At 42.6% G+C, this 16,663-nt stretch overlaps 2 protein-coding genes across 3 annotated transcripts in view; one reads left to right on the top strand and one right to left on the bottom strand.

Moving 5' to 3' along the window:
* The window catches only part of LCT (lactase), a 54,696-nt gene extending 46,212 nt beyond the window's left edge, over positions 1 to 8,484 (top strand). The window contains exons 13-17 of the mRNA XM_058548886.1: positions 1,746 to 1,855; positions 4,103 to 4,237; positions 5,731 to 5,954; positions 6,847 to 7,074; positions 8,264 to 8,484. Of these exons, the coding sequence (XP_058404869.1) occupies positions 1,746 to 1,855; positions 4,103 to 4,237; positions 5,731 to 5,954; positions 6,847 to 7,074; positions 8,264 to 8,484 (918 nt within the window). The remainder of the gene's footprint in view (positions 1 to 1,745; positions 1,856 to 4,102; positions 4,238 to 5,730; positions 5,955 to 6,846; positions 7,075 to 8,263) is intronic.
* A 4,893-nt stretch (positions 8,485 to 13,377) lies between these two features.
* UBXN4 (UBX domain protein 4) overlaps positions 13,378 to 16,663 on the bottom strand; it is a 33,325-nt gene continuing 30,039 nt past the window's right edge. For both annotated transcript variants that reach the window (XM_058548884.1, XM_058548885.1), the window contains exons 12-13: positions 15,826 to 16,028; positions 13,378 to 14,042 (exon numbers count right to left, since the gene is read on the bottom strand). In XM_058548884.1, coding sequence (XP_058404867.1) covers positions 13,904 to 14,042; positions 15,826 to 16,028 — 342 coding nt within the window. In that variant the 3' untranslated portion in view covers positions 13,378 to 13,903. The remainder of the gene's footprint in view (positions 14,043 to 15,825; positions 16,029 to 16,663) is intronic.

The raw sequence follows: 16,663 nt of genomic DNA, 5'->3' as shown, positions 1-16,663 counted from the left end.
TTTACTATTTTCTGATTTTGTGAACTTGGGAAAATCATCTGACCTTTTCGTACCTTAGTTTTCTCATCTTTGAAATGGAGAGAACTAGCCACTTCATAGGTTTGCTGTGATGAAAGTTCTTCAGGGTTGAGTTTTCTTTTAAGTCTTAATTATAACTGCAGTCCTTACTGGATGCAACATTGGCTTGAAGCTAACTAGTATAAAGAAATTCCATCTTCAATCTCTGGTTTGACTACAGTAGCTAATAGAGCTGGGCTGCAATGTCACACTTCACCTCTAGTGTCACCATGTAATTTTACTTGCTCCACCTAAGAATTTCTTAAGATGGGGGCTTTAGATTCTGTGAAACTCATTAGTGCCCCTAATTTCCCAATTCCATGAGTTTAACATAAGGACATGCATCTTTCGATCATGGAATTTTGCTTCTAGGAAGTAGAGACAGTAGTAAGCAGGTGCCAACAACATGGGCCACCCTTATTTCAGTCTGGGCCCCTGACAAGAGGAGAGAGAGAGAGAATAATGGCCCTCGTCATGGCACAGCTTTCCCCTGGCTCCTGCTGGTGGCTCTTAAGAGGTTAGAAGGAAACCTCTCCCATGTTTCAGCATCAGAAAACAGAGGCAAGGGTCTCTCTCTCCGGATTGGTCCCCTCTTTTGGCTCTGTGGAGGAGCCTGCAGACTGTGGCATTCGGAGAGGACACCAAGGGCTTTGGTTTGCCAAACTCTTCACAAGAGAACTTGACAAAGGTGGTCAAATTAATAAATGCAAATAAGAGCTTAATTTCCCCATTTGCTAGCCAGCTGGGGAAAAAGTCGTGGAGTGAAATTCCTGCATCACTCATTTCAGACTCACAAAACTGGTGCATGAGAGCAATAATTTGTTTTCTGAAACCAAAACGAACCTCAGGAAATGTGAGGCTGCAGTCTCCTTAGAGGGAGCCACTTGCTGGTGAACTGTGATACTGCATCCCAGGACCAAGATACGCACACCCCTAGTAAAACCAGCTTCCACGGAAAGAAACTATTTGTTACCTCAGAGTGCATTGCAGCCTCTTTTACCAGAGTGTGTGTGTTCCGAGCCTCAGCTCTGACTGAGGATGGAAGGCTGCCTTCACCCTACATTTCAGGCATTACTCAGCAGGTGAGGGGAGGATGTGGAGAGACAGAAGCCTCTCAGGACCCACAGTGTCATAGCATTTGGGTGCCATGTACCTTCCTAAGGGTAAGGATGGCTAGACCTCATTGTAGAAAATAGATTGAAAAGTTTCCCACTTTAGGGCTGTGAATCCAAAGCCCATGTAGAATCATCCTTTGCCTGGGCAGCCAGGAAAGACTTGCAACTCAGCCCTCCCCAGAAAGTTCTGGTGGATCCTTAGGCATGATGATGGGAAAGGACCTGGTCTATGGTAAGAGAGAGAATCCGGAGCCTGGAGGCTTGTCGTCTCTCCCCCTCTTCTGCAAGGCCCTTCTAAGGGCAGCCAGGCAGCATTTATCAAGTCCAGGGCCAGTGCTCAATTCGTTCATGTCCCCTCAAGCCGTAGTGGTTGGGAACACAGCAAAGTGAAAAGACCCGTGGGCATTTAAGCTGCAACATGCAAACAGTGGCAGAGGAGATGCAAGTTTAAGATTGGGGGTTAGAAGAAAGAGTGTTCTGAGGTCAGTGACTTCTGAGCAGGGAAGCTACTGTCTCCTGGTGTGCCCACCTGTTAATGCTGAGGCCGACTGTCCCCTCCAACCCCACCTGCAGTTTATGGGAGGCTGGTTTGCACATCCTGTTTTCAAGAATGGCGATTACAACGAGGTGATGAAGACACGGATCCGTGACCGGAGCTTGGCTGAAGGCCTCAACACGTCTCGGTAGGTCCTGGTGCCCCCACACTCAGCCAGGAGAGCTTCAGGAGGAAGTCTGGTCTGTGGTGCCAAGCTGAGGCCCCTGGGTGGACAGCACAGTGATGAGACCGTGGCTGCTGGGGTCAGAGAGGCGTGTCAGGGGCAAGTTACTATATCCCTGAGCTTCCTTTCTTGCTGGGAAGATTAAACATGATCGTGTATGTGAAGGTCTTAGCCCAGGACCTGGTACTGCTATCTCCTTGACAAAAGACAGTTGCTATTATTATTATTCTTAAGAACAGCCAGGAAATCTGTCCCCAGGGCACCTACTTCTTAGCAACCCACTACCTCACTCCAAGGACAAATTCCCCAGTTTATCCTATCCTATTTCATCCCCACGGGAGTGAATGTGGATAGTTATGAGTGACCGTCATCTGCGTGCTTTTTGTCGTTTGGCCAGTAGGTGATGATGGTCTGCACCAAAGCTGTCCTACTTCCTGGCCCACCCCTCTTCCTGTTAAGGAAGTGGTAGCGACATCAACAGCTAACATTTATCCATTTTCTATGGGTACTTGTATTCCTATTTAAAGATGAGTGAACTGAGGCACAAAGATTAGAGCAGGATCACTCAGTTGTTAAGTGATGGAGCTGAGATTTGAAACCAGGCTGTCTGACTCCAGAGCCCACATCCAGCTGGGATTAGAGGTGTGGTGTGTGGACAGGGACAGAGTGACATATCCACAAGCTCCAAGGTAGCTCGTGTGACCATAAGCAGGGGAGAGTAAGAGGAATCCAATAGGCATGAATTCCTAACATAGCCTTTGAGTCTTTCCCTCATATAGCCCAGCTGTGAGGATTAAATAATTTAGTGCACAGCCTTATAGTGCATGTCCTGGCCTGGTTAGGGCAAGTCCTGCTGAGCCTAAAGGTCTAATCTGTCAACTCTGGTCTCCAACAAGCAAGTAAGCACTCCAGTCCATCGACACAACTTTGCTGAGTGCCCACTGTGTGCCCAGGTTAGGGCCAGGCCTGGTGGGGTCCACATAAGGAGAGGACTCCAAGTATGGCTCCTCAAGTTGCTGACACACCAGCTGTGAAGACAGTAACCCACATCACTCCCAGGAATTCTATTCCCCAGTTTCTTCTTGCAAAGAACGCTCAGAAGATGAGATCAGGGCAGGCTGGGCAGACACAGGAGACTTCATGGACGAGGCAGGACATCGGTTGAGCTGGGCCTTGATAATGAATAGCGTTTGGCTGAACAGAGGGCATCCACCCAAGGGAAGGACATGAGCACCAGCCTAGAGATAGGAATGAGTGGGACACGTGCAACTGAGAGTAGGGGACTGGCCTGGTGGCAGTGGGGGGCCAAGGCCACATGGCGGAGGGCCTGGAGAGGAGTGAGGGGTGGGAGGGGGCTGAGCTTTAGCTTTCTCCCAGCAAAACCCCAGGGAGGGCAGGTTTTGATCCTCCAGGATAATGGTAGCAGAAAGGTCAAGGTGAAGTATGAGACGCCTAAGCAGGGCAATCTCGAGGCAACCCTGAACTGGCCGCACCAGGGTGCCCTGTCAAGATGTGTGTGTAGTTAGGATTTGGCTGAGAGGAACCTGCAAGTGCTGCCCACAAGTGCACGTTAATCAAATTGTATAGAAAAGTCTCACTTTGGGTACATGGAAATACTCCACCACATGTTAAAAGAAAAGTGCAGCGAAATCATGGGAGCAGAAAAGTCCAGATCTCAAAAGTTCAATAAATTCAACCTATAAAAATATTTCCCTTACTAATAAGGATAGACTTTGGAGAAAAGAGGCACACTTAAACCACAACAAAAACAGTAATTTTTTATAAGGGGCAGATTATGGAAATACAGATTGTAAAAGGTATTATAACCTTATGGACATAAAGGATTAGCCTCAAGGTACGTATCTCAGACATGTTCTTGGTCTCAAAATCTAGCATAGATGGTAGATATCAGAAGTTATTTTTTGAAGGAAATAGAAAGTAGTGTGTGTATCCGTGTGTGTGAAAGGAGGCTTATGAAAGAGCCACTTGTCGTTTCATTTTACCAACAGTTAGAGAAAGGGTCCTGTAGCAACAGAGGGAAGTGAGGTCTCAGGGCTGGTAGGAGGGCCTCTCCTTGCTCCTGGCCCACTGCCCCCAGTCACCACGGGGCCTGTAGTTGAGAGCGCTCCCCCAACCCTGCCCCAGGACATCCTCTTCCCAACACAGGGCTCTTCCTGAAGCCCTTCACCCTTAATGGTTCCTTCCACCCAGGCTCCCGGAGTTCACGGAGGCTGAGAAGAGGAGGATCAACGGCACCTATGACTTTTTTGGTTTCAATCACTACACCACTGTCCTGGCCTACAACCTCGACTATGACTCTTCGGTCTCTTCCTTTGATGCAGACAGGTAAGTCAGCCAACAGGGCGCCTGGAACAAGCTTTGGAAAAGACAGCAAGGTGCTCCTTTGCCCAGCTCAGAAAATTGCCTCCTGATGCCGTATATCCTGCGACACCTAATCAAACCTCTGTCAGTTGGATAGTAACACAGGCTAGGATTTCCAAGATGCTTCCCATTAAGACATATTTTTCTTCCTTTGGTTTTCTTTTTTTCTCAAAGTTGTTTCACTTAGATGTATTTCAGTCAAAATAACAATAAGGGTGTTTTTTTCCTTTTGGGGGTAAAGGTCAAACTATTATTTCTGTATTACACAAATAATATATGTGCAGTGGAAACATTAGAAAGCAATAGGAAATTCTTGTGTCATTTTGGAAGTGTGGGGGGGTATACAGACCTTCTCTTTACATACGTAACATTTATATTATATATAGTTTATGTAGTATATATTTATATTCTATGTTATATATATTTATACTTAAATATGTATTTACTTATTACCCCAAACCAGGATTATATGTACACACACTATTTTGTTCCTTTTCTAACGCGCCTTTTTCCACAACAGTAGCTGTGAATCCGTCCAGGTGCTTTCTTTGAAAACTCATGCCAACACCTCCACTGACCCCTGCAGAGCCAGGCTGGCTGAGGGGGCTGAGGAGACTCCCCTGCAGGTCCCCGTTTGAGCACCCCCTTGACTTTTGCTGCCCCTTTCGTCCCGCGACTGTCCTGCCCAGTGACCTGTGCTCAAGCTTAATAAATGCCCCAAGTTCAGTTCAGCTGAGCAAGATAAAACTAGTTACTAATAAAACTCAACAGTTATTTTTCTGAAGCATTTGGACATTAAGAAGTATCCAGATAACTGGTCCTTATTTGAAATGTATGACTCTCGAGACCTTCGAGCCTCTGTGTCTCGCCCAACTGGCTCTCCTTGGGTACAACCCACTGCCCTCTCCTTGTCCGTCACTGACAGAGAAGCAGGGTCTTGGGCACTTGAGGCGGGTCCCAGCCTGTCTGCTCCCTGTCATCATGCAAATGGGGGCCCCAACCGTTGGTGCCGGTGGCCACACCTGTGGCCTGTGTGTAGCATTGACTAGATATAGGTGACTCAGGGGAGCCCATTCCCTGAGATGCAGCACTCACATCCCATGGGAGATGGTGGCCAGGAAAGCCTAGAGCCCTTTCACATCCAGTGTGCGCTGTTCAGAGCCAGTCAGTGGAGGGTTAGGTCCATGAGTAAGATCGTTCCTTTATACAGGTGGGAAGCTGGAAGAACAGAGCGCTTAAGTGGCCTGTCCACAGTCACACCAGCCCTGAGTGGTGCAACCAGAACTAGTGAAAAGAGGAGAATTTGAGGCAATTTGACTCTTCTGGGTTTAGTTATGACTCTCAAATCTAGGCAAAACCTAAGGTTTTTCCTAGTATAATTCCCATTCTGTGCTTTGTGCAAAGGGCCTCCTGGGATTTACAAATCGAGACCTAATCTTTGGTGTTTGAACTTGTAGGGGAGTTGCCTCCATTGCAGATCGCTCTTGGCCAGAGTCTGGCTCCTCCTGGCTGAAAATGACACCTTTTGGCTTCCGGAAGATCCTGAACTGGATAAAGGAGGAATACAACAACCCTGTGGTTTACGTAACAGAGAATGGAGTGTCCCATCGGGGAGAAGCAGAGCTCAACGACACTTTCAGGATCTTCTACCTCCACACTTACATCAACGAGGCCCTCAAAGGTACGACAGGCCACACTTCCTCCCCGTGCAACTTCCACTCTTAGAAACATCTGCTAATGTCTGCAGTTAGGGCAGCACTGCATCCATGAGCCCCCAGAAAAAGAAAGATGAGGCTTCTCGCCCCTGTTGGGTTTAAGTCCTTCTTTAGGGCTGCACTCTGGGTTTTTTCCTTCCTACATTTAAGCTCAGCAAGCAAACCCAGCGCCTGATACAGCTAGACCAAGTTCCTGGCCTGGGTCATTTGCTCTGCTTGATCCCCCTTGCTCTCTGATGTCCCTGAACAGCAGTACCCTCCTGAGGACAGTTTGGGCAGGGGCCAGGAGGACTGGGCTGGGGGGTTGTCCGTAGGGTCTTTTGTTCCCCCAGCAAAAGTTTGAGACCCTCAGCTCAGCAGAACCACTGGGATGGGACTACGACAAGGGAACGGTAAGTAACGCTGGGTAGAAGAGAATGAGCAATGCAGCCGCAAAAAGAAATTAGAAGATCCTATTCCAGCTAAAATCTTTTCCAAGGGCCACTTATTTTCTATGGGGAGGAGTATTAACACTCTGAAGCACTGACTAAGACCAATATCGCAAGATGTAAAGACAGAGAGGATTGGAGATAACCTGGTAGGATTCATTTAGTCTACTCACGTTCCTGACTCCCATTCAGAGCTGAGCCTTTCTAGAAAAATGCTGATGGCTCTGCAGCTCCATCCAAAGATGACCAGCTAACAATTACTGATTGCAAAGGATGGGCAGCTCTCTCACAGAGCTAAAAAAACACTCACCTTGACATGCAGGTGGGGACTGTGGGAGAACTGTGGGCAGGCTCGGCCTCAGCAGGCCTGGGAGGAAGGTGTCTTATAAGGCGAGGTAAGCTCATGCTGGGGGTCTCTGTGTTTGGGCAGCTGTGCAGGATGAGGTGGACCTTCGAGGATACACAGTTTGGACTCTGATGGACAACTTCGAGTGGGCCACAGGCTTCCAAGACAAGTTTGGTCTGCATTTTGTAAACTACACTGACCCTTCTCTGCCAAGGATCCCCAGAGCGTCAGCCAAGTACTACGCCTCTATAGCTCGGTGCAATGGCTTCCCTGACCCTGCTACAGGGCCACACCCTTGTCTCCAGACTGAAGGTGAGATACGGCCCTGGGAGGGACTAAAGCTAGAGGGTGAGGGGTGAGAGGGGCCTTTTTCAATCTATTTTCTTCTACTTTATTACCCTCCTCTCTGCCTCTCCAGTCCTTCATTCATTCAACCAATATTTATTTGTTTGTTTGTTTATTTATTTATTTAGTGAGGAGATCACCCCTGAGCTAACATCTGCCAATCCTCCTCTTTTTGCTGAGGAAGACTGGCCCTGGGCTAACATCCGTGCCCATCTTCCTCCACTTTATATGGGACGCCGCCACAGCATGGCCTGAGAAGCAGTGCACTGGTGCGCGCCCTGGATCTGAACCGGCGAACCTCGGGCAGCCGCAGTGGAGCACGTGCACTTAACTGCTTACACCACCGGCCTGGCCCTCAACCAATATTTATTTTCTTCGAATGCGCCAGACATTCTTAGGATAGAACAAAGGAACTTAAGGTTAATATTACCTCTAGCAACTAGGCCCTGGTCTGGGAACAGCAGGTCTAGATTCTTGTCCCAGCCCTTCCACTTACTTGAGACATTAGGCAAGAAACTAGGCAAATGCTTCAGGGAGAAGATCAAATACAATGACTGTGAAAATACAGTGCCGGGCACCATGTAAGGTGCCCAATATTTGTTGAATGAGTGATACGCTATAAATTACTATACAGAGACAATTATCCGATTTAGATTATACTCTAATTGCTGATAGAGAGGTTTAAAAAACAAAACTACTTAACTTCAGGCCAGCCCAGTGGCGCAGCAGTTAAGTGCGCGCGCTCTGCTTGGGCGGCCCGGGGTTCACAGGTTCGGATCCCGGCCGTGCACCGACGCACCGCTTGCCAAGCCATGCTGTGGCAGCGTCCCATATAAAGTAGAGGAGGATGGGCACAGATGTTAGCCCAGGGCCAATCTTCCTCAGCAGAAAGAAGACGATTGGCATGGATGTTAGCTCAGGGCCAGTCTTTCTCACAAAAAAAAAAAGGAAGAAAAAGAGAAAAACTATTTAACTTCATTCAGAGGCTGGTAACTCAGTGAAAGGGATGCATGCCGTCACCTTGGCAATGTGCACTGTGGGTACCCGTGTAATTTCTCTATTCCAAGGATCTAGTTTGGGCTTAACAGAGATTAACACAGATCCGATAACGACATCTGTGCTAGTGTGTAAACTGTCTTTTGTCATCCTTTCCTAGATGCTGGACCCACTGTCAGCCCCGTGAGAGAGGAGGAAGTTCAGTTCTTGGGGCTCACGCTGGGTGCGACAGAAGCCCAGACAGCTCTCTACATACTCTTTGCTCTTGTGCTTCTTGGAGCCTGTGGTGTGGCATTTCTGTCATATAAATACTGTAAGCGCTCCAAGCAGGCGAAAACACCACCAGGCCAGCAGGAACTGAGCCCGGTTTCATCATTCTGACCCACAAGTTACCACCTGCTCCAGTTCTGCAAAATAAGCCTAGTTTCTTTGTATACCTCTGCCACCCACAAAACTCCTTAGCATCTTAGATTCTGCCCATACCAGACTTCTTCGTTAAGGCCTTCCGCACTGCTCGAGACTACTTTAATCTTGAAGGATTTCCCGTCCCTGATTAAAATGGAAAGATCTGCAAAATGCTCCAGTATCAGGAATTCTTTTGGGCATTAGAAAACCCTGCAAGTGGCTCTTGTGGAAATGTGCAGATACTGAACTCGTCTAGCAGTTCTGTGAGCCACTTAACTGGGCTGTTTTAAATTTCAGAGATTTTAAAGGTGGAAACATGATTAAAAATCATAGCAATTCTCTTTATTAAGAAATCAACTCCATAGTGTAGATAGACTGCAGTGTTATCTCTGCCCTCTCTTCATGCTTCCTCACAGCCTCATACCTTGTGTTTCTCAGAAAATAAAAATGGTGTCGTGAACCGTGGCCTGTCTCCTGTGGGTGCTTTTCCTTGAGAAGGTAGTTTCCAGAGGAGTTTTGAAGTCACACAAACCATTTGGGGTGTCTAAGCTTTCCCACCAGACCAAGGCTTTCTGCTTACATTAAATATTCCCTGTGGCAGAGAGAGACACCATAACATACAGAAAGAGATGACCTTTGAATGATCCTTTATTCCACCTTTTATGTCCTTCCTGTCTCTCCTCTGTCTAGGACACCTAAGGACCCAAGTATGACCTTCAAGACCTATGTGATCTGACCTTATATTGTTTCCTTTCTTCCTCTCTCAATTTGTGGTAGCTGTGAACTGCATGTAAGTCCTCGACTATTATCCCATATTCCTTTGTCTCTGCAAATACTATTCCTTCTGCCTAGGATGCCCTTCTAAAAATGCCTGCAAGTCTTAGCTCAAATAATGTACTTTCCCTTCTGGATGTCTTCCCTGAATTCCCCAGGCAGACACTCCTTCCTCTACTTTGCTTGTAAATATTCCCTATTACAGCTTGACCACATTATAGTGGAACTGCATATTTCTCTATCAGCTTCTTGAGGCCAAATGACCATGTCTTACTGTCTCTAGCAAGCACACTTTGGAGACAGGGCATAGAAAGCACACCTGCTCCTTTTGTGTGTTTACTCACAAACTATATCCAGAGTAGTGGTGGCAGCAAAGAAAGATGTGGTTTTTATCAATTCCCCTCGAATGTGCTAACGAGACCACCTTAGTGTGGAACACTTAAAAACATTATTTGGTCTATATATTCTTTCTAAATATCTGGGAGAAGGTTTTTTAAAAATAAAGAGTAGTTTTCAACTGGTTTTAAGAGGGTGATCATGCTTAAAATTTCATTTCTCATAAGCATTCCTTACCTGAATTGTTGTATCTATAGAAAATTGCTATCAAAACGTTCCACTGCCATGGGCCCTGACATGGGAGTCATAAACCTGTGGTACACAGCATTTTTCTCCATCAATAAATAGGAAAAGTTTGTCAGATGGGGATGAGGGTGATTCTAAAACTGATATTAAAGACACTTCTTGGGCAGGAGGACTCAGTATTATATAAGCTGTCAATTATATACCTAATTAATCTCAAAATTCAATGTAACTTTGGGGGGGGGCATGGACAAAATAATATCAAGTTTCACATTAAACAAACTTGTAAGAAGAGCCAGTATAAATCTGAGGAGGAAAAGAATATTAAAGCATATTATGAAGCTAGTTATAAAAAGTAGTTTGGTAGCACAGATAGATCATCAGAGGAAAAGAGAACCTAGACATAGACCAACTACATGTGGGAATAAAGTATGTGACAAAGGCGGCATTCCAAATCAGGAGGGAAGACAGATTATTCCATAAATCGTGGTGAGTCAACAGATTAGCTGCTGAGGATGTTAGCCAGAGGCATGGGGAAGGGAGCCAGATCCTTTCCTAGGATACCATATTTAAATTAAAAAAAAAAAAAAATGAAACCATGAGAATACTAGGATACATGGGTTATCCTAAAATACTAGGATACAATTTTTAAAATTAATTTCTGAAGTGGGAAAAGTATTTATAAGTAAGACTTCTGACCCAGAAGCCATAAAGAAAAACACTGATAAATTTGACCACATAAAGATTGTGGAAATAATTACCATCAAAATACTCATCAAAAGATAAACAGGGAGAAAATATTTACAACCTATGCTAGACAAAGGGCTAATTTTCTTTACATACATGGAATTCTTATAAATCCATAAGAAAAAGATGAAACACAAAATAAAAATTGGCAAAGAGGGGCTGGCTCGGCAACGTAGTGGTTAAGCTCACGCGTTCTGCTTCAGCAGTCCGGGGTTCGCAGGTTCAGATCCCAAGTGCGGACCTACGCACCGCTCATCAAGTCACGGTGTGGCACAGATGTTAGCCCAGGGCCAATCTTCTTCAGCAAAAAGAGAAGGATTAGCAACAGATGTTAGCTCAGGGCTAATCTTCCTCACACAAAAAAAGGTGTTCAACTTCATCCATAATCAACACAATGCATATAAGATGCATACAATTTTTCATTTGTCATGTTTGACAAAGATGAAAAAGTATACTACAGCATTGGCAAGGATATGGGGATCAACATTCCCATACACTGTTGGTGGAGGTGTAAATTCATATAGCCTTTAGAGAAAGCAAAGTGGCAGCATCTCTTATAATCCAAACTGCAAACACCCTTTGACTCAGTAAGTTATGCAAACATCCTACAGGGATATTTTCACAGCTAGAAAGATACCTTCCCAAAGACGTTCACTGGAGCAATGTTTGTAATAGGAAAACATAAAAACAAGCAAAAAAATTGTAATAACCAATGAATGCCACAAGAGAATAGATAATAAGTTGGGGTATATGTATCAAGTTAAATGCTATGCAGCCAGTAATAAGCATGAGGTAGCTATGTGTTGATAGGGAAAGATTTTCAAGACTGTATAAGTAAAAAAGTAAGATGCAGAGTAATATATATGATCCCATTTATTTAAAAAATAAAGATTACATATTTGCTTATATATGCATAAAAATTTTCTGAGATTACAAAAGAAACTGTTAATAGAGGTTACCTGTGGGGAATAGAACTGGGGGTAAGATGCAAGGAGGGAGGCTTCATTTTCATTTTATAGCCTTCTATACTGTTTTGAATTTTTTACCACATATACTTCTTAAAATATAAAACTGACCTATTCAAAGATTGCAAACCATTCTTTTACGTATGTTTCTCTTAAGATCTATATATGACTTTTTTCAAGGCAAATTGACTTGATGTACTCCAAGTTTCTGCAAATATATTTCTATAGTTATTAGCAGGGTCACACCCATTTGACAGGTTTTTTTTTTTGTTTTTTTTTTTTTTTGTGAGGAGATCAGCCCTGAGCTAACATCCGCCAATCCTCCTCTTTTTTTGCTGAGGAAGACGGCCCTGGGCTAACATCTGTGCCCATCTTCCTCCACTTTACATGGGACGCCGCCACAGCATGGCTTACCAAGCAGTGCGTCGGTGCGCGCCCGGGATCCGAACCAGCGAACCCCGGGCCGCCGCATCGGAGCGCGCGCACTTAACCGCTTGCGCCACCGGGCCGGCCCCTTTTTTGTTTTTTTTTTTTTAAATCACATATTGCTATATTTTTAAAGATGACAAACTTTTACTTAAATGGGATGCTTTGCTGGAGATTTTTCTTTTTCAAACTCACTTTTTAAATTATAGAAGTAATGTGATCATTGCAGAAAATTAGGAAAACATAAGGGTGCAAAAAAGAGAACTGAAACCACACACAACCATTCTCACCACTGTTAATGTTTGGTGTGTTTTCTTTACATTATATTAATACATAGTACTATCTATATATAAAAGCTAAGATCATACTGTACCTACAGCTCTGTATCTTGCTTTTTACCCCCAACACATACCAGGTACTCAATAAATATATGTTAAGTTGAATTGCTGAATTAGTGTTGTACCATTTCTCATCAAAAGTTAATTATTTCTGCAGAAGGCATTTAGTTGGTTTCTAGTTCTTAAGTAAAATAAATAACACTTAACGAATATGTTTGTACCTAAACTTTGTCTGCACTTATGATCATTCCTTAGAAAAAATTATCAGATCAAACAGTATGAAATATTTAAGATTCTGACAGTTTTTCAGAAAGATCATACCAGTTTTCACTCCTACCAACAGCAAAGCCTGTCTGTTTCCTTGCCAACGCTATTACCATTTTTAAAAGTCCGTGTTATTTCATAGGTGAAAAACAAAGTTTGCTCTGAGAAAATTTCTTCCTCCCATTACAAAATAAAGTCAGAGTCCTTCTACACATGTTCACTCAAGAGTGGTATCTTGCAACCTAAAAACAGAAGGTTGAAAGAGGAACTTGTCAAGCTTACTCTCTTCTTCAAACATTAGTGGTCTCCACTACCAAAAATATATGGATAAAGTAGCATGTAAGTCAGATTACTAATCTCTTTATAACTCTTAAGAATAACCAAATGAGTAAAAGGCATTATCTTTATTCCATACTTCTTGTCCTACACTACAGGTACTTTGGGTCTTTGAAGTGTGATTATCAAGAGCAAAACTTCAGTATAAAGTTGAGAGAGAACTAGTTGTAGACTAGCAGTTATTTTGCATCTGCTGAGAACACAGACCAAACATGCAAAAGAAGTGATGACTCACTGACTTAGGACAGACAGTAACACAGCATCAATGTGTGTCAGAAAATTCCTTCTTTCAGTGATAGTTAAGGTAAGGTGGTCAGCTACTTTCCTGAGACAGCTCCAGGGCAGTACTGGAGGAAAACATCAGAGACACACAGCCTAAGGAGAGCCCTGTGCAACAAAAAGATGCTAGGATAACACAACTCAAAGCAAAAATAAGCTCATTCCGATTTTTGGAAAAGATTTTTTATTCAGTGTTTAAGATTAAAAACTACAAGATTTTGCTTGCAGCTGATGAGCAAAAAGAGAAAAGTTAAACATAAATTGTCATCTGATTAGCTAGTTAAAATGCTCTGACTCAGAGTCCAATTACTCAGTGACATACCAGTTACTCCGTGTAGGCTTAAGAGTTCTGGAGCAAAATCCCTCTGAACAGAATCTATCATCTGAGAGCAAAGGGCTAAGGGGTACATGAAATACTGAGTAAGAAAGCTGATAAAGGGAGACTGTGGCAGACCTTTTGATTCTTTTAGGCTTCTACAGTTGGTTACCATATGCAAAGACCCAGCAGCCAGTAAATTTATCTCTTGACTTGTCTGAGTTAAACAACTTTCACCCACTAAGCAGGAATAAAGAGACACTTTATAGATCAGTTAGAAAACATAAAGCAGTCCCACTTCTCCAGTAGAATTTTAGTTGAATTAAATCATAAGAGAAACAATGATTATTGCACATAGTGTACTTGTCACACTACATCTGTTGAGTAGAATTTCCATTCCAAGTGTTGTTTTCATCTTCACCATCATCTTGAGTCCTCAATCTATATATCTTCCCCTCCTTTTTAAAGTCTTCTCCCCGTTTCTCCAGCACTCTCTTTCTGACTGGTTCCCTGATATAACAAAAGAGGGAGAAAAGAGAAGGCAATATAAAATGAAGACAGCAGTAATACAAAGCTGTTTCCTTTAAACTTCCATTAATATAGGCAACTATATTTTAAGGCAAGTCCATAGGAGATAATTAAATCTATTAACGTAGTACTAGACTTGATACATTTTTGGCAGTTTAACTTCATGTGTTTTCCAAGCCAAACCAGCCAAATTATATTTTCCATTTCCATGTATTTCTTGATGACTTACTAAGCTTTAGAAGAGTGGGACCATTTGCCAACTAATTTTTCCTATCTTATTTATGCAAGCTGATATATTTACTAAAAAATTTATAACTTACACAGCACCCTAGAGGCTATCCAAACCTCCATTCATACCCTAACTTATAGATATGGTCAATTAGCAATGTTTAATCCTTTCATAACCTTTAAGAATGATTTATTTATATATAAACAATTAAGAACAAACAGAACTTCATCTAAAAATGGGAAGGAACAGGGGTGAAATTTAAGTTAATACATTTCCCAATACTAGAAAGGGGGAGAGAGAGAGAGAAAAAAGGAAAATCAACAGTGGAACACAGAGCTTCGCCCTCTCAGATACACATTCATCCTATCCATTGCCTCAACCCAAGACCTGTTCCCTTATTTGGAAAAAGTTTTAAAAACCCAAACAGCAAGCTATCCCATATTTCAGTAATTCATGATTAAATGCTTCCACCCTTGCTCAGTAAGAGTTCTAAAATTCAGCATTAACAAGGCCTAATTTTTATGCTATTCTAAGACTCGAGAAGAACTTCCGTGTCCCGACTTGAGTAACGTACTAAAGATATAATTGGTCTTCCTAACAGTTAAGAAAGCAGGATAAAGGCTAAATCGGCCCAATCGTAATATTTACACAAATCTTCATCTAGAGAATCAATGGAACACAAGATCCAGTAAGGGATCTCCTTACTGATGAAAGACAGAGGCAAGGAGTTTCATTACTTATCACATAGGATTGGTATGAGGATTTGCTACAATGCCTATTAACAGCCTAATAGAGTGTTTAACAATATATATTATAATAAATTGTGCTATTATTTAATTATTAGAAAGGGGTATAATCTCACCTTTTAAGAAAATATTTCCTGTTAATCTGCTTCAAATATGCAGAATCTTAACAGAGGTTATGAGCTAAAATCATTAGTGTTGTCTATTAGTATTACCATTCTAACCCCGGCCATCTGCAATACAAGGCCTCTTACTTAAGGGACAAGTCCAAAATAACTCTCTGAAGGAGGCACCATTTTCAAGTGAATATCCAATTTCCTTGGTTTGGTTCTTCTCTGAATGACCCAGAGAAGGTGGTCAGCTAGCAGATCAAAGAACCACCAGGGTTAAAATTATCTAGTGCACAATGATTCCTCTAAAGAAATTATGCAAGATGACTGTGAGAAATTAATGGAATGAAATATCTTGTCAGACAAAACATGGCTAGTAAGAAAAATATTACTATTTAGACCTGAAAAAAAAATCTACCTTTATAGTTATGGGATAAAGAGAATACAATAAATGAATAAGAGCCATAAAGGTGAAGTTGCTTTCCAAGGAATAGGTTTTACAAAGATGGCTGAGAAAACTCAGGTAGTGAGCTTCCCAGGAGAGATGATACAATAAATCTTCAGAACATTTTTTTCCCTAATACAGAAAGAAGGCAAAGTACCCACAATAAAATTTTTCATTTTGAATAAGGTATTGGGCATTACTAACATATTCTGCAAATGGGGAAAACACAAACAGATACCTTTTTTCCGAGTTGCTAGACGATCCAAGATTTGAGGGTTCTAATGACGCTGCTCTCACTGAGGTCTGTGCAGGAGGAGGATTACTAAATAAGAAGTTGCTAATCAATCTCCAGATGGCAAGGAATGGGTAAAGCACTGTCCCCAGCAATGTCCAAAAGTCTCCACTGGAAGAATGTACCACGGATGTAGTTGGTCTTCCTGCCTAAAAATTAAGAAATAAACCAAGAAAAAGATTACATCAGCCCAATCATTTCACACTCAAGCTATCTTTTATCTGGAAAAGAAAGTCCTAGTGATTTTAGTTTACTGCAAGAAGGCAAAATTACCATCTTTTGCTGTTTTTCAAGTGTATATAAACTTGTGGAAACTCCTGGAGCTCTGTTTTTTAAAGGAATAATCACAACACAGAAATTGGAAAGTAGCTCTCGGTGAAATGAACCAGTATTTTTAATAGAACTAAACTTTTGTAACGCAATTAACATCTTCAATAAGAAAGGCTTTCCTGATGATTAAAAAAAACGAAAGCTTTCAAACCTCAGTGAATACAATTAATCCTGATTATTGGAGGGCTAACGGTTAGAGGTGTGGGGCTCTGGTTCAGAGCAGGGAAAGCTACACTAACCAAGATACAGAAGACCCAGGCTCTCATCCAGCTGTGCAACTTCAGGTGGTACCTTGACAAAGTCATTTAAGCTTTCTGAGCCTCTTTTCCCACCAGAGATTAAAATATTATTGTGTAGATCAAATGGAATTAATATGTTAAAAACTAATGTTATTTTTATGTTAAAATAAAATGTTTTTTAAAAACTGGGTAAACAGGGGCTGGCATGGTGGTGT

This window comes from Diceros bicornis, chromosome 10 (assembly GCF_020826845.1).
Source record: "Diceros bicornis minor isolate mBicDic1 chromosome 10, mDicBic1.mat.cur, whole genome shotgun sequence".
Classification (NCBI taxonomy): domain Eukaryota; kingdom Metazoa; phylum Chordata; class Mammalia; order Perissodactyla; family Rhinocerotidae; genus Diceros; species Diceros bicornis.
The sequence above is the reverse complement of the archived record's forward strand: the minus strand, read 5'-3'. Positions and strand labels throughout refer to the sequence as shown.